Source organism: Bos grunniens, chromosome 11 (genome assembly GCF_055505025.1).
Source record: "Bos grunniens cultivar Pamir isolate PY7600 chromosome 11, Bosgru_T2T1.0, whole genome shotgun sequence".
NCBI classification, from domain to species: domain Eukaryota; kingdom Metazoa; phylum Chordata; class Mammalia; order Artiodactyla; family Bovidae; genus Bos; species Bos grunniens.
Genome location: NC_141175.1, coordinates 82,950,435 through 82,968,171, shown reverse-complemented (window position 1 = coordinate 82,968,171; position 17,737 = coordinate 82,950,435). Strand labels below are relative to the sequence as shown.

The following is a 17,737-nucleotide window of genomic DNA, read 5'->3' as shown; positions in this document are numbered from 1 at the left end:
TCAGTTGAGTGCAAGTCCCCAGGACCCGAGGATGAAAATCTCCTATTGTGAATGGAAGGACTTTGATGATGACTACCACTGACCTGTGCCAACTGGAAATGTTCTACATCACAGACCATTCCCATCAGGCACTCAAACTCCATCAGGCACTCAGTGTGGGCAAAACCAAGTTTTTGATTAGGAGGAGGGTAAGGAATGATACACAAATTTCTTGATCTGGCGACACACATACTTATGTGCTCACAAATGCATTCTGTTTGCACATATGCATACAATTACTAGGAAAACAATAAATGCTGGAGAGGGTGTGGAAAAAAGGGGAAAAAGTTCTTGTACTGTTGATGGGAATGTAAATGGATGCAGCCTCTATGAAAGACAGTATGGATATTCCTTAAAAAAACTAGGAATAAAACCTCCATATGACCCAGCAATCCCACTCCTAGGCATATACCCTGAGGAAACCAGGGTTGAAAAAGACACATGTAACCCATTGTTCATTGCAGCACTATTTACAACAGGTAGAACATGGAAGCAACCTAGATGTCCATCGACAGATGAATGGATAAAGAAGTTGTGGTACATATGCACAATGGAATATTACTCAGCCATAAAAAGGAACACATTTGTGTCAGTTCTGATGAGGTAGATGAACCTAGAACCTATTATACAGAATGAAGTGAGTCAGAAAGAGAAAGATATATACCATATTCTAACGCATATATACAGGATCTAGAAAAATGGTACTAAAGAATTTATTTACAGGACAACAGTGGAGAAACAGACATAGAGAATAGACTTAGGGACATGGGGAGAGGGGAGGAGAGGGTGAGATGTATGGAAAGAGTAACATGGAAACTTATATTACCATATGTAAAATAGATAGCCAACGGGAATTTGCTGTATGGCTCAGGAACTCAAACAGGGGCTCTGTATCAACCTTGAGGGATGGGTGGGGAGGGAGATGGGAGGGAGTTTCAAAAGGGAGGGCATATATGTATGCCTATGACTGATTCAGGGGTGGATGGAGAGGGAGATGGGGTGGAGTTTCAAAAGGGAGGGGATATATGTATACCTATGATTGATTTATGCTGAGGTTTGACAGAAAACAGCAAAATTCTGTAAAGCAATTATTCTTCAATTAAAAAATAAATAAATTTTTTAAATTACTAGGAAAAGAAACTAAAGGAAATTACATGATCAAAAGCAAATTATTCATTTTGTATTTCTTTTTCCAAAAATAATTTCAGACTGTCTAAAGGCAAATTAATACAGTAATATCCATACAACTTACTCCTCTGATGAACCTTTGATAGGCACTCAGACTGCCTCCCTAAAGTGTGCAGACAAAAAAGGAAACTGCTTCTTAAATTCACTGGAAAAGCTTTATGTGCTTTACTTACATTCATGAAGAACCATAAACCAGGGGTGGGAAATCTCTCCAGGTCTTTAATCTTATTATTATAATCCAAGTGTTTCATCACACTAAAGAACCACTTAGGACTTCTTACATTTCTAGTTACAGTTTATCTCTTAAATGCCTGTTCTTTACTCACAGACTTCTGACATTTGGACAAAGACTGAAAATAAAATAAATCTATCTTTTATTACTTAAAGGCCATTTTAACTTTATGCTCTTATAAGATTTTGTTACAAGGTTTTGATCCTGTGTTTGGTCATTTAGTTATTGGACTTAAAATTTGGCGTTTCAGTGGACCTCAGAGCAGTGAATTTCTAGAAATGTACAATCAAGCTATCACCTAAAGGTTTATCTGAAAGTTTTTAATCAGACTTGGTTTTATCAGATCATCCCATAATAGTGTGCTGAGGTTTTACTGACATATGAAACAAAATAAATATGGATGAGGAATATTTGATTTAACTCTGTAGGGGATATGAATTAGTAGAAGAATGGATTTTCTGAGGAAAATAAGAAATTAGTAAGGACAAGAAATTGTGATCTAGACAATGGCTGCTGTATTAGCTTATAGTGTAAACTGAATAGTGGAGGAAGGAGGACAGCAGTAGAGAATGGGGGAAAAGCATCTACTCAGTAACTAACGAGAAGCTAGGAAATCAGCTTCTACAGCCCAAGGAGGAAGTGGGAGAGAAGAATTGATAACCCTGGCTGGCAAGCATACTTGGGTACCCTGAATACTAAAAATATGTGCCTTTATCATACTCCAAGTCAAGTTAATTTTCTGCTTCTGCTCTTCTCCATTCATTCATTAAACAAATATTTATTAAGCACTTGCCATATGCCAGGTGCTTGTCCAGGGACTGGGAATACAATAGTGAACAAAATAAAGTCCTGCCAAAGTCCTTTCAACTCTAGCCTATATTTTCTTCTTCAGCTCTCACGCTAGCCCCTCAGTCTTCACCTCCTTTCCCCCCACTGCAACCTGATTTCTTTTCCCACCATCATGATAAAAGAGCTCTCTAAAGACCAATGACAACTTAATCGCTGTATCTAGCGCTCCTTTGTCGTTCCCCATCTTCCTCAGACTCTGTAGCATTTAAGAGCATCTGATTTCCATCAGTTTTTAAAACTCTTGGCTTCTCTGGGTTTTGTGACATGACACTAGCTTGACTCGCCTTCTATGACTGTTATGCTCTTTCTCTGACTTGTTCTCTTGCCTCCTAAATTGTGGTGGTCTGTTCATTTCTACACATTGCTCACGTCGATTTTCTCTTTCTCAAATCTTTCTCCTTGATCCTTCTCATGACTTAAGTCATTGGCTCTATTTAGAAGTATCCTAAATCTATATCCCCGGACCCAGCTCTCTCCTGAACTTGAATCTCACATTTTAGACTTTGTGCTGGAGGCTTCCATCTGGGAATCTGCTCGTGATGCCAGCGCAATCTGTTTAAAACTGAAGGCAGCGTATTTACCACCCAGGGTTCAAAACTGCAAACAACAGAAACCCACTCTGGCTAATTCAAGCAGAAAACGAATTCACTGGGAGGATATCAGGTGGCTCACTGGGTCGACAGGGAAGCCAGAGGACCAAGCATGGAAAATGGGCAGGAACCCAGGCAGTCTAGGGCACAGAGAGCACAGCCAAGTTCACTCCATAGGAGGAGTCTGTTGAGGACGCTGCCCTGGAGCTGGCTTTCCCCGCACGATCAACGCTGGTCTTCAGTGTCTCAGTCACCTTCCAGTGTGGTCCTTGACGGCTAGATTTTTGTATTATTCCCCCCAGAGTCAAAGACTTGGGTTGGGGCTTCCGATTGGTCTAGGTCATGTGGTGGGTCCCAGCTGCCCAGGATGACAGCTGATTCCCTTCAGCTTCCCACAAAAAGAAAGGGATCTGACACAGGCCAACCAGAAAATGGCAACTAACCACTATCTTTTCCCCTTCTCACCTCACTTCCTTATGTCCCCTTTGGCATTTAATGCTGCCATCCTTCTCTCCATTACTGGGAGTTGAATCTGGATGATTTCTTTTACTCCTTCCTCTCCCTCAGCTTCTGAGGCAGTCAGTCATCCAGGTTTGCAAGGATTTATTTGTCATTCATTCATTCGTTGTTTTCCTTCACAGTATTTTCTTCTTGGACCTTTCTGTAGCTACTCCTCCAAATTGCATTCTCCTCTTCCAGGGCCTCCTCCATTTTATCCACCCACAGGTTCATTGTTTTCTGTAGCAACACTTTGATCTTATCACGTGCATTGTAGATGTCTCAGCCTGGCATTCGAGAATCTCCACAATAGAATTCTAATGAGACTAAGAGGTAAACTGGTGCAGTGAGAAGGGCTTGGCCTTCAGATACAGATTAATGTGGGTTCAAACTCTGATTTTCCCACTTTCTAGTTGTAAGACTCTTGAGATTCACTTTCCTGATCTGAAAAATGGGAACAATAAAACCTATCTCCTAGGGTGTTTGTAAGTCAGCTCTTTGAAGGTTAGAATGGTGTTAGGAGTTGTCTTTAGGTTACAACATCAACTCACAGATGCTTATATGAACAATATTCAATTACAGACCTGTCTGTTTCAAAACTTAAATAAGATTGTCATCAGTGTGGTCTTGACAAAGGCAGGTTAGGATCAGTATGCTACATGTTTTGAGAGCTAAGTGGAAATCTAACCACCATTTATAGCATTGTTCCTAATTTCAAACAGCTGACTTGCAAATGACCTTTTGGAAATATTTTATTTGCAAGTAGAGAACTTCCTGTGTTATTAATTTTGGGAGTTGAATTTCCCTGATTGGCTGCTTTCCACTATAACATTGCTATTTTAAAGTATTTCCCTGCAGAATTTCAATTTTGTGAGAGGCTGCTATGAATTCCTTATGGGGAAAAAAACATATAGTTATGGTGGACAGATGAAAATTATTAGCTATTATTTCTCAGGCTCACCCAGCATTCTGTAAACGTGGTGAAGCTCTAGCACATAGAAAGAAAGTTCTAAAGTTTGTTCCACAGTCTCAACAAGCCCTGTTTCATGGCATAAGTTCTGGGTTGGCCCTGGGAAAACTGAGCTCTGCAGCCCAGGCTGGAGCTTCTCTGGGCTCGACATGAATGGCACCATCAGAGCTACCCTAATTAACCTCAGTCAGCATTCATTCACTTACTCGTGCATCCACGCAGCAAATCCCCCTCAGTCAGGCGTGTTTGGTGAACCTCACAGTATAGGTTTCAGTCTCATCAGCTCCTGCCAAGAATTTACAGCACTGCTGATTGCTTGATTTTTTTCCCCTGAGGTCAGTAAGACTTTAGGTGAAAGATGGTAATCATGCCAAGATTGGTAAAAGTTGTTTAATTAGCATGATATTTTAAACTAGTCTCTACACATATAGTTTGTGGGTGAATTAATATGCACTGCAATGTATTTTTTTGTCTCTCTAATGGTTTTTAAAGTGAACACATGTTAACAATATGATTAAAATAATACTTATGATTATTAAATATTATTTTTGATTAATAGTATGATATGATATACTTAAAAGTGAAATCGCCTGTATTTCTCTCCACATATTTCTTCCCCCACTTAATATCACTTCCCAAAGGCAACTACTTTTTAACACATTGGGGGTACATGCTCCCACACTTCTTTTTATTTTGGTATAATTTTATTTTTTTTTAATTTATTTAGTTTAATTGGAGGCTAATTACTTTACAATATTGTAGTGGTTTTTGCCATACATTGACATGAATCAGCCATGGGTGTACATGTGTTCCCCATCCTGAACCCCCCTCCCACCACCCTCCCCATCCCATCCCTCTGGGTCATCCCAGTGCACCAGCCCTGAGCACCCTGTCCCATGCATCAAACCTGGACTGGCAATCTCTTTCACATATGATAATATACATGTTTCAATGCTATTCTCTCAAATCATCCCACCCTTGCCTTCTCCCACAGAGTCCAAAAGACTGTTCTATATACCTGTGTCTCTTTTGCTGTCTCACATATAGGGTTATTGTTACTATCTTTTAAAATTCCATATATATGCATTAGTATACTGTATTGGTGTTTTTCTTTCTGGCTTACTTCACTCTGTATAATAGGCTCCAGTTTCATCCACCTCATTAGAATTGATTCAAATGTATTCTTTTTAATGGCTGAGTAATACTCCATTGTGTATATGTACCACTGCTTTCTTATCCATTCGTCTGCTCATGGACATCTAGGTTGCTTCCATGTCCTGGCTATTGTAAACAGTGCTGCAATGAACATTGGGGTACATGTGTCTCTTTCAATTCTGGTTTCCTCAGTGTGTATGCCCAGCAGTGGGATTGCTGGGTCATACGGCAGTTCTATTTCCAGTTTTTTAAGGAATCTCCACACTGTTCTCCGTAGTGGCTATACTAGTTTGCATTCCCACCAACAGTGTGAGAGGTTCCCTTTTCTCCACACCCTCTCCAGCATTTATTGTTTGTAGACTTTTGGATAGCAGCCATTCTGACAGGCGTGTGATGATATCTCATTGTGATTTTGATTTGCATTTCTCTGATAATGAGTGATGTTGAGCAGCTTTTCATGTGTTTGTTAGCCATCTGTATGTCTTCTTTGGAGAAATCTCTGCTTAGTTCTTTGGCCCATTTTTTGATTGGGTCGTTTATTTTTCTGGAATTGAGCTGCAGGAGCTGCTTGTATATTTTTAAGATTAATTCTTTGTCAGTTGCTTCATTTGCTATTATTTTCTCCCATTCTGAAGGCTGTCTTTTCACCTTGCTTATAGTTTCTGTCGTTGTGCAAAAGCTTTTAAGTTTAATTAAGTCCCATTTGTTTATTTTTGCTTTTATTTCCATTACTCTGGGAGGTGGGTCATAGAGGGTCCTGCTGTGATTTATGTCGGAGAGTGTTTTGTCTATGTTTTCCTTTAGGAGTTTTATAGTTTCTGGTCTTACAATTAGATCTTTAATCCATTTTGAGTTTATTTTTATGTGTGGTGTTAGAAAGTGTTCTAGTTTCATTCTTTTACAAGTGGTTGACCGGTTTTCCCAGCACCACTTGTTAAAGAGATTGTCTTTTCTCCATTGTATATTCTTGCCTCTTGCCAAAGATAAGGTGTCCATAGGTGTGTGGATTTATCTCTGGGCTTTCTATTTTGTTCTTTTGGAATAATTTTAAAGTTATCCCTAGGCATTCTTTATGGTTAGAAGCTAGAACAATATCGCCATTTAGCCTCTGACAGATCTTGGAACTCTTCCACACACTGCTTATGTTAAACATATTATAGAAACAAAGAATTAAAAGAACTCTTTTTCCCTCCACTCAGATATTGTTAATTTCTGATTCTGAAAGCCAAAGAAAAAAGCCCTGTTTTTTTTTGTACTTATGCTTATGTGGACTATAGATTTATATAATCTACACAATTCCATGACCATAGCATTTATTAAAAAAAAAACAACAACATTAAGACAATGAAATAAAAGGAGAGAAAAGCCCAGCAAACTTAAAAAGCAAACAAACAAACTTAATTGCTCTTGAGGTCACTTAAAAAATGTCTGAAGGAGAGAATGTCAAGAAACCAAAGTTTCTAGTTACCTTTCAAGGCCATCTAGCTAATGAGAGCATAACAAAGAAACCATTTTAGGAATATTTTATTTTTCTTCAAATCTTAGGTCAGGGCATTGACAATAGGTGTTGTGTGGCTTCACAAGTATTCAGAATCCCCTCCCACAGTAACCTCATTTTGATGGAGAAGGGAAGGTAATAAACAGAGTCAAGGTTCTGTGTATGAAGAAAATGTTTTTAATTTTTACTATTTGATAACTGTGTTTAGCCTTTTGCCATAATTGAGCTCCTGAAAAATGCTGCATATTTTTACTTCTGCTATTGAATTAAATTAAAAGTGCTCAAAGTGAGGAGTCAGGGGAGCTCTGTATTGAAAATAATTGAAAGATAAATCTTTTGTTAGAGTTGTTTTTACCCACTCAGTTGTGTCCAACTCTTTTTTGACCCCGTGGACTGTAGACCACCAGACTTCTCTGTCCACAGGATTTCCCAGGCAGGAATACTGGAGTGGGTTGCTATATCCTTCTCCAGGGGATCTTCCCAACCCAGGGTTCGAACCCTAGTCTCTTGCATTGGCAAGCAGATTCTTTAACACTGAGCTACCTGGGAAGCCCTCTGTTAGAGTTCAGGGTCCAAATAACCACCCAATAATTAGTAACCGTTTAGTATATTTGAATTTTTATGTGTGTTGGATGATAATGTACAGCTATATCTTCATTTTGAGGAATTTACATTAAATCATCTATTTTATTATGGTAGTTTTAGACTGCAAGATCTAATTTGATAAATTTAAAACACAAATTAATACTTGCTGCTTTAAAACAGTTAGGCAGTGGTTGTTGAAACAATGTTTTCAGATTGACTAGTTTTGAGTTCTATGTTTGTTTAATATTCAGTAAATATTTATCGAACAGCTAGTCTGTAATAGGCACTCGATATATAATGGTGAGTAAAAGCAGACACAGTGCAAGCCCACTTTTAATAATAGCAGCAGCTAATACTTACCAAGTTCTTGCAACATATGGGGCCCTGTTCTAAGGGTTCTTAATGTACTATATCATTGCATCCCCTCAACAACTCCAGGAGTAGAAATAGTATTATCCTCACTTTATAGATGAAAAACCTGAGGGACAGAGAGGTTAAGTAATTTGTCCAGTGTTATATAGCTAGTAAGTGGTGGAGCTGGGATTTCAATCTAGGCAGTATCACCCCAGGGTCTGTACTCTTAAGCACTGGGATACACTCTCTTCTAAAAGCCTTTCTTGTAGTGTACAACCTAATGGGTAAGATACTGATTGAATAGTCATTTAAGGAAATGAAAACTTCTAACTCTGATAAGTGATATGAAAAGGAATATGGGAGAAACTATTTGGGTCATTGTTACCAAAATGTTTCTGTTTTCCTTCTGGTTACATGAACAATATTTCCTGGTCTTCCTTACAGTTAACTGTGGTCATGCAACTAATTCCGGACTGTGGAGTGTGGATGAACATGAGGTTCATACTTCCATGTCTGGACCATAAATTTTCCTGATTGACTCTCCCTGTTCTTCCACCACTACCCCTATTTGGTGGCTGAAAAGAGTGGACTTAACATAGAAGAAACCTGGATCCTTGAATGGCTTCGTGGAGCAGAGTCCCTGATGATCTGTACTGGATAGTGATAAGTAAACAAAAAATATTATTTTAAGCCAACTGAAATTTTGGAATTGTTTTTAATAGCAGTCAGCCTATCTTGACTAATACGGAAGATAAAACCTTGAAGTTGCATGCTGCTATAAGGAAAAAAAAAATCTAAAATATATGATTTTGAATTGGTAACTGGGTAGGGATGATGTGGAAACAGATATCAGAGGGCAGAATACTTGAGAGTTTGTTATGTCATCACAAAAGATTTGCTACAACTGTTGCTTGTGACAACTTAAAAGGGGGCACATTACTTGCCTAGTCAGCCTATATAGCTCTACAAGAAGTTTTTGGAAAGAGAGTAGGTAGTAGGTATTGTCTACTATTTGCTGACTTTAGTAAAGCATTAGAACAAAGAGAAAAGCTCAAGCAAGAACCGGCCATTTTTTAAGCAGGAAAGTACTCTTGCCTGGAAAATCCCATGGATGGAGGAGCCTGGTGGGCTACAGTCTGTGGGGTCGCTAAGAGTCAGACACAACTGAGCGACTTCACTTTCACTTTTCACTTTCATGCATTGGAGAAGGAAATGGCAACCCACTCCAGTGTTCTTGCCTGGAGAATCCCAGGGACGGGGGAGCCTGGTGAGCTGCCGTCTATGGGGTTGCACAGAGTCGAACACGACTGAAGCAACTTAGCAGCAGCAGCAGCAAAGGAGTTAGAAGAAGTCCAGAAATTTGGGGGATGAAAGATTATAAAGCTGACTACTTCTTGACACTAAAATAGGAAACAAAATATTAAAAACCTGTGAGTAACAAAGGCCCAGTTAGACCCAGACTTCAATGGCAAAGATCTGATTAAGAGTGTGGTCTTCCCATCCGAGTCTAATGGCCTGAAGATAGCCCCCATTAAACAGAGAGAGGAACCAAGGAAGGAAAACAAAGACAGAAATCATGCTTGAAAATTATGTATAGGAAAGAACTTTGGGTGTGGTTACTGGCACACGTTGCTGACTGGAAGCAAACAGATCAAAAGCCTACCAAGGTTTTGAGGGAATCATGTTCTCAAAGAAATCCTTTGATTATTTGAGTTGAAAGTAACCTTTGGATTTCATACTAGAACCAGTAGGAAGTAAGCTGAGCAGACTCTAAGGAAGGTGTATTCCCCAACACCCTTTTTCTGTAGAGTAGCAAAGCCAGGACCTGTGGAGTAGATAAGGGAATTCCTTGGAAAGATGAGTAAGATTTAAACAAAGAACTTTACTTACCCTTCATAGTAACTATCCCAGCAGAATTCTGGAATTGCTGTGGATAAGTGAACTATAAGTGATTACTGTATTTCTCCTATTTGTTCTTTTTCTGAGTAAGCATTTATTTCATTTTTCTGTCCTTTTTGTTTGCTTTTAATAAACTTCTGGTTGACTTTACTAATTAGGATGAGCATGAATTTCTTTTGTAAAAATGTAAGTAACTAAAACAGAAGCAGGGGAATTCCCTGCTGGTTCAGTGGTTAGGGCTCTGCACTCTCACTGCCAAGGGTTTGGGTTCAGTCCCTCCCTGGTAGGGGAACAACAACAACAGAACAAAAAGCAGAGACAGATTTATCAAGAAATTAATGAAACTTAAGCTCTAAGGGTCTCTGCCAAGGCTCCACTGCACCCTCCCCTTCATCACATTTCCCTTCATGTCAGTTTGTGTTGGAGTGACCCTGGATATTCTGGGTATCTGGCTAAGGGAAAGCTGAATTGAGGATACATTTAATTTTGGGCTTAATGAAACATACTTACATGTGTTACAGTCCCATTTAATTCAGTTATTGCTGGCTTTCCTTGTTTAGCAACAGATTCCAGGATGGAATCTATGGCCCTTTGCACTGATTCACTTGGCATCCTGTCATGGAGGTTACAGGGCTAGAGGTCATAATGTGGTATTAACACATGGCTGGCATTGGAAGTATGTGGGTAGTGTGGGAGAAACAAGGTTTGAAACATAAAGAGCCAGAAGCTAGTCCAGGAGAAATTCTTCTAATCATCAGACATGTACAAACTGTAAGTGGAAAATCTGGTTCTCATTGATGTCAAACCAAAATGGAAGTTCTCTTCTGTTAGAAATACACTCAATAATGCAGTGTTTTATTTTTAATTCATCATACATTTTATTTCTTTTCTTGTTTTTTTAAAGGGTAATCACATGAAATGGGATCAATCAGAATTCCTTCAGCAGTATTACAGCCTGTTCAATATGTGTCAGATGGTTTTTTATGCATCCCAGCTGTCCATAATAAAGACTGATTGATGAACAATGATGCCAGAGGAAAAACTACATTTCTTTTGTCCTCTCTATTAAAAAGTTATTTAAAAATCACTGTCATATTCATAACACTGATCTTATAGGCTTACTGTGACATTGAAATGAGGTCAGGCATACAAACACAAAGTACTTGGGTACAAAACCTATATAGCAGGTTCCCATATAGCAGGATCATGTAACAGGCTCATATGACAGGATCCCAGTAAATAACACCTATTAAGGAAAAAAAATCATTGTCATATGAAGAGGTAATCAAAGAATATACAACCAAGAAATTTAGTAAACGTGCATTGGACATTTAATTAGATGTCACATTTCTCAATTTTATAATGTTTATGGTATTTGCAGTCTTAACATGTATAATCTATTGTGATTACTTTTCTTAGTCTAAATAAATACTTGATTTAACCTAATTTTGTATCTGGTTTGTATTAGCTTTTTTTTTTTTTAGCTCCATCACATGGCATGAGGGATCTTAGTTTTCCGATCAGGGACTGTACTTGCATCCCTTGTATTAGAAGTGCAGAATCTTAACCACTGGACCACCAGGGAAGTCCCTATATTAGTTTTTCTTAAAGGGGCCCCATAAAGAGTAAATGTGTCAGGCCCCCACAAAACATGGATCCTTCTCTGATTTAAAAATATACATTTACTTGCTGTATATCAATTATATCTCAATAAAACTGGGAGAAAAAATGATTATTATTTTTTTACTTTAGCAGTTTTTTTTTTTTTAATGGAATGCACAGCTACCATTCAACCAAATAATCCAATTCCTGGGTATTTATCCCAAGAAATGAAAAATATGTTCACAAAAAAATACGTGTACATGAACATTAATAGCAACTCTCTATATATAACAGCCCCAAATTGGAAGCATCCCAAATGCCTTCAATGGATGAATGGCCAAACAGTGACAATCCCAACCATGGAATTCTCAGCAATAAAAACAGCAAACTCTTAATACTCACAATGACCTGGATAAATCCCCAGAGAATTATGCTGAGTGAGAAAAGCCAATCCCAAATCATTACATATTACATGATTCCATTGAAATGACCTCTTTATAGAAATGGATTACAGATTAGTGGTTGCCAGGAGTGAAGAAGCAGATGGTATCAGGAGGAAAATGGGTGTGTTTATAAAAGACAGTTTGGATCCTCATGCTCATGGAAATGATACAAATGTTTTGTATCTCCACTGTATCAGTATCAGTATCTTGGTTGTGATTTTGTACTATAGTTTTGTAAGATTCGGAGAAAGCAATGGCACCCCACTCCAGTACTCTTGCCTGAAAAATCTCATGGACGGAGGAGCCTGGTGGGCTGCAGTCCATGGGGTCGCTACGAGTAGGACACGACTGAGCGACTTCACTTTCACCTTTCACTTTCATATATTGGAGAAGGAAATGGCAACCCACTCCAGCGTTCTTGCCTGGAGAATCCCAGAGACGGAGGGCTGCCTGGTGGGCTGCCGTCTATGGGGTCACACAGAGTCGGACATGACTGAAGCAACTTAGCACAGCATAGCATTTGTAAGATTATCACTATTGCAAGGAACCTGGGTAAAGGATATTCTAACAAGTACATATGAATCTACAGTTATTTAAAAATAAAAAGTTTTTTTAAATGTGTATATATACCACTATACAAGTTCTTATTCTTTCAACTGACTTAAAGCAGAAAGTTTTGCATACAGGCACAGAAGAGCAGCTGTCAGAAGCAAGCATGTCTCAAATATTAAGCAATTAAGACTTAACAGAATCATACAGATATGAAAATGCCCATAGCAAAGGAAACACTGGGTAAATAATTTCGAAGAAAGAGGAAACCTCAGACACCATTTTGTCTGTAACCTGAATTTATCTTGGCTGCTTTATGGCCCTTTCCCCATAGCATTCAGAAGACACACAGGTCTGATATCCAAAAAAGAAATTTAAAGTAATTTAGACTTTCAGGGAAGAATTTTAAAGAGACATCAAAGGTGAAAAGTATACTATAAGACTTTGACAAAATGTTTAAACAGTCCTTTCGACCATCCAGGTCCTCCAAGTTCCTCTCATTATGACAGGTGCTATTTCATTTTTCTCATCTTCTTATCTTCCTCTCTCCTGCAACTGACTAAAAGGACTGGTTGTTGTTTAGTCGTTAAGTCACGTCTGACTCTTGCCATCCTGTGGACTGTAGCCCTTCAGGCTCTTCTGTCCATGGTGTTTCCCAGGCAAGAATACTGGAGTGGGTTGCCATTTCCTTCTGCAGGGGATCTTCCAGACCCAGGGATGGAATCTGAGTCTCCTACATTGGCAAGCAGATTCTTTACCTCTGAGGCATCAGGAAAGGCTGTAAAATCACTCTTAAATCTCTTCTGAGCCAGCTCTTTATTATTGTACAGATCAGTTTAGTTCCTGGATACCTTATATTTCTTCTCTGTAACTAGTCCCCTGATCCACACAACGTAGTCCCAAGAGGGACTTGGGAAACCACTGGAAGGTCTTTAGAAGGATGGAGAATACAGGTGTGTGGGAGTGAGGATGAAAAAGAAGGTTTAGATGTTTTGCTTACCTATCCAGTCTTCCATTTACAATTGAATAAAATGAGGCCCAAGTGAGTTTAGTGACTTGATAACTCACCTCTTGAGTCACATGGAATTGGGGCTGGAACGCAGGATTACTTCAACCCTTTGTTCTACTTCCCTAGTAGGCAATCCTATGATTTGTCCTGTCAGGGGTGGCTTTGCATCCCTGGTGGAAAACAACAGGTAGGGGGAATTAATGCTAGTTCTGCCTTTACCATGTTCCATGACCTCGCGCTGCTGCTGCTGCTAAGTCGCTTCAGTTGTGTCCGACTCTGTGCGATCCCATAGGCGGCAGCCCACCAGGCCCCTCTGTCCCTGGGATTCTCCAGGCAAGAATACTGGAGTGGGTTGCCATTTCCTTCTCCAGTGCATGCATGCATGCTAAGTTGCTTCAGTCGTGTCTCTGTGCGACTCTGTGGACAGTAGCCCACCAGGCTCGTCTGTCCACGGGATTCTCTAGGCAAGAATACTGGAATGGGTTGCCATTTTCTTCTCCTGACCTTGCACACGTTATGTCTTTTCTAAGGCTCAGTGAAGCGGAGGCAAGATGAACGCTTGGGTCCTGTCCAGTACTAACATTCCTTGCTTCTGGAACATCCTGGGCCCTGCCCTGCTGTGAGCCTTGGGCTGTGTAGTGATGGCCTTGAGCTAGTCAAGAAGACTCACCCTCATCTCTGTCCCTCACCCTACTGGGGCAAAGGAAGAACCCGCGAAGACTGGATTCCTCCCCCAACTTGGTTGCCTCTTTAGTGTGCTAAGATACTCGGGGTGGCCATCTCCTGTCAGAGGAGCTCCAGACTTGAGCTCTGAAGGGTCTCTCCGGACTCCCTAGGAAGGAAGGAAGGAATCCTTGGAAGTTCCTGAGTATCCCAGGCTGGAGGTCTCCCCTTACCCCACTTCCTCGGAACCAGTTTCAAGACCCAAATCCTAGGCCCTTAGGAAGCCCACCGCGCAAGCGCAGACACACGTTCCCCGCGAGGGGGGCGGAATCCGAGGCTAAGGCAAGGTGAGAGGGAAGGGTCCGCGGGACCCCGCCTCCGGATCGTCACGTGGGAGGCGGGGTCGGAAGCGTGACAGCGTGCGCGGGGGCGGTGCTACCACTGCGCGCGGGCGCGGGGGCGGGACGCGGCGCGGCGCTCACGGCTGCTGTCTGGGACGGAGGCAGGGCAGGCGGCGGAGCGGCGCGGCTCTCAACCTGACGGGGAAGTGGTCCCGGCGGCCGCGGCTGACTGCCCCGGGGCGCACGGGCCGACGGACTACGGAGGCGGGAGCCGAGCCGCGCGTCCGAGAGAGCGAGCGGGTCAGGCTCAGCGTCGGCCACCCTAGTCGGTCCGCTGAATGAAGTGCCCGCCCCGCTGAGCCCGGAGCCCGGCGCTTTCCCCGCAAGATGGACGGTTTCGCCGGCAGCCTCGGTGAGTGCGGCTGGGAGCCCTTCCTCTCCTGCGCAGGGTGGGAACCTTGTTCCCTGCACACGCAGCCCGGGCCTGCTCTCCACCCTGCCCCTCGGGATGGCAGCAGTTCCACTGCACATGTTCCCCTCGAGCCTGCCGCCCCTCTCCGGGCTCTGGTGAACTCAGAACCCCTCCCCCATGCCAGCCCTCCTCAGCAAGACCCTCCTTTCCTCCAAGCGTTCCCGTCAGTGCGGGGCGCTTCTTCCCCGAAGTGGGAACCCCTTCTTTCATAGAGGCCGCCCTAAAGCTGCTGCGCCCCCCCGCCATACACTCACGGCTCCCCCCACCTTCAAGGTTAGGACACCTCTTTCTCAAACCTGAATCTCTTCTGGGTACAACACTCCTCCCCCGTCTTACATACCGAGCTCTCTTTCAGGGTGGGGACATCCCTTACCCACGCACAGGCTCCCTTTTAGGGAAGGGACCCCCATTCCCTCCCTCCTCCTCAAGCCTCCACTTTAAATTTGGAGTCGTCTTTTAAGTATCTCTCCGAGTAACTGACAACTTCCCCTCACTCCCTCCACTTCTCTGAACGTTTTGTAGTGGTGGAGAGATCCAGTAGCACTGAAGCATCATTTGCCTAATACAGGAAAGGAAGAGGCGCATTTGTGTTGGGGGACCCTATTTAAGAGAGGAGTGAAAGCAGAAGTCTGCGTGCTGGCTCTGCAGGCATGCTGGGGAGAAGTAGTCCTGCCCCATGAATCCATAGGAAAGGGGGCCTCTGTCAGGGAAAGAAAGGATTCTCCATTTTTGGAATATGTTGTCTTTGTGGAATGGAGAAAGGGAAGTAGGCTGAAGTATTGTTTCAGTGTTCCCTTTCACCCGAATAAAGGTAGTAAATTTTGTAACTGGGTAAGAGAATCAGAACTCGTGGCTGGTACTCAGAGCCATATAATCTGTGTCTGGAATTACTATTCTTTGAGGCTATTGGAATTTGGTTACTGTAAAGATTGAGCTCAACTGTTATGATGGTGAGAGAAACAGTTTCTGCTTTGGCTGATACTGCAGTTATGTGATACCTGCTGCTGGATTGGTATATTGAGTATTTGACGCCTTTCTTTGCATTTCTTGATAATAAATTCCTAGTTGGTTAATGTTCATGGATGAATGCATGATCTGGCCATAGGCCATAGTTTATTCATACATGTTGAGATCAACTTTTTTTTTTTAAATGTAAAGTATATTTAAGAACAGTGGACCCACTATAGGTATTAAATAGTAAAAACCGTAATTTTGGCTATGACTTTATTTGGGAAAAACACATACACTTTCTTTGGGAAACACACACTAGAGAGTGGAAATCCTAAAATAGGAGGCAACTAAGTGTTACTCTTTCCTCCCCAAAGGCACCTGTTGTCCATTATCTAACCTTTGATGTCTTATAATTCCTTTCATAGTGAAGTTGTTTCATTCTTGGGCTCCTTTTAAAGAGGTATCAGCTTTTCACTACCTTTTTTTTTTAAGCCACATGCCTGTGTCTGGATTTATTCCCTAATCATATTGGACTGAAAGACTTGTCCTTTATGTTCACAAAGAGGTGATCATATACTTGGGCAAGAAACTGAGTGTTGGGGGATGTTGTGCGGCTGAGGTGTCTGCACTGCTGGCTCCTCAGCCTGTAGGAATGGTGGGATCACTGCTCAAATTAGAATCAGCTTTTACTTCTGGCTGTTGGTTTGTGGACTTCGAAGGCTTGCCAAAACTTCATCTTCTGTAAGCGTTTTGTGGGAGTCGTTCTCACTAATTGGGTGCACTTAAGTTTATTTTGAAAGTGGATATGCATTTTTAAACAACTATTCCTTCTTATCCTGTTCATAAGGTAACTGGTAGTAGAGACTGAAAGAGAAATTTTAGTTGGGGCTCCCACTTTTCATAAAGAATGTTATAACTGACTGTGATGTTGAATTTTTGTATTGATTTAATAGTTATTTTTATTCATTTGGTACCACCCTTGGGTCTCACCTTGAGACTTTTCCCTTCTTTAAGTATGATGTTGATCAGGAGCAGAAGAGATGCTTATATTTAAAGAGAGGAACCTGTGTCAGCTGGGAGGGAAAGAAATGGTTCCTGGCAGTATTTTTGGAGCTGCTCCTGATGAAGATACTTCTCAGCAGGAGATGTGTGCTTTCTCTTTCTGTCCCCCTTTGAAAGAGTAAAACTAGGCCCCATCTTAATTGAAACCTTAAAGGATTGGGAGTGGGGGAAGAGTAAAGCTGGTATATTTTACTGGTAGTCTTTAAACATAGTTTTGCCCAACTCTAGCCAGATTGCTTGTTTCTATTCCCTTCAGTTCGTTAGTCTAGCACTTAGAGTTACGTTGATCTTTATTTTACCTTCAGGAGAGCCATGAATGTAAAGGCAAGCTCTTGTATTCTAGTAGATGTTTAAAAACTTTTTTTAACCAAACAAGAATTCAAAACACGTGAAGTTCTTCTGGGGTCATGAGTATTAAAGTATTTATTCTCAAGGAAGTGTATGTGTGTCATTTTATGTACTGTATGGCTTCCTGAAAATAAAGAAAACTACATTTTTATAAGCAGAAAAACTGAGTGCTTTGTAAACTGATTCTAGAGAAGCTGATTATTTAAGGGAATGTTATGATGCATCGTTTTGTTAAGTGAAAAACTTTAAAAATTCAGACTGTACCATTGATGAGTGTTTAGATAAGGAAAACACTTAAGTGCATTTTCTGAGATGTCTAATGGCAATTAAAACTGTGTAATGATTTTGAAATCATTGAGAGGAATATTAGGTGCTGGTCTGTGTTATATTTGCCATTTTGAAATTGTATACCTGTTATATTTCTTTTGTTTTGTCCATAC

The 17,737-nt window shown here is 41.1% G+C and overlaps 1 protein-coding gene and 2 long non-coding RNA genes across 18 annotated transcripts in view; 2 read left to right on the top strand and 1 right to left on the bottom strand.

Moving 5' to 3' along the window:
* The window catches only part of LOC147363443 (uncharacterized), a 46,295-nt gene extending 37,642 nt beyond the window's left edge, over nt 1–8,653 (top strand). For all 4 annotated transcript variants that reach the window (XR_015137092.1, XR_015137090.1, XR_015137091.1 and 1 more), the window contains one exon: nt 8,403–8,653. This is a non-coding gene — a long non-coding RNA (uncharacterized LOC147363443). The remainder of the gene's footprint in view (nt 1–8,402) is intronic.
* A 2,057-nt stretch (nt 8,654–10,710) lies between these two features.
* Nucleotides 10,711–14,525, bottom strand: LOC147363442 (uncharacterized). 2 transcript variants are annotated; one of them, XR_015137094.1, is made up of 3 exons: nt 14,357–14,525; nt 13,520–13,630; nt 10,711–11,103 (listed from the first exon to the last, which is right to left on the bottom strand). It is a non-coding gene; the product is annotated as an uncharacterized LOC147363442 (long non-coding RNA). The 2 variants fall into 2 exon arrangements; XR_015137095.1 differs by having other exon boundaries at nt 14,131–14,483.
* An 87-nt stretch (nt 14,526–14,612) lies between these two features.
* EML4 (EMAP like 4) overlaps nt 14,613–17,737 on the top strand; it is a 155,081-nt gene continuing 151,956 nt past the window's right edge. For all 12 annotated transcript variants that reach the window (XR_015137088.1, XR_015137087.1, XM_086327287.1 and 9 more), the window contains exon 1: nt 14,613–14,876. Coding sequence is in view for 4 of the 12 variants with exons in the window: in XM_086327287.1 (XP_086183413.1) it covers nt 14,852–14,876 (25 nt within the window). In the remaining 8 variants the exon portion in view is untranslated. The remainder of the gene's footprint in view (nt 14,877–17,737) is intronic.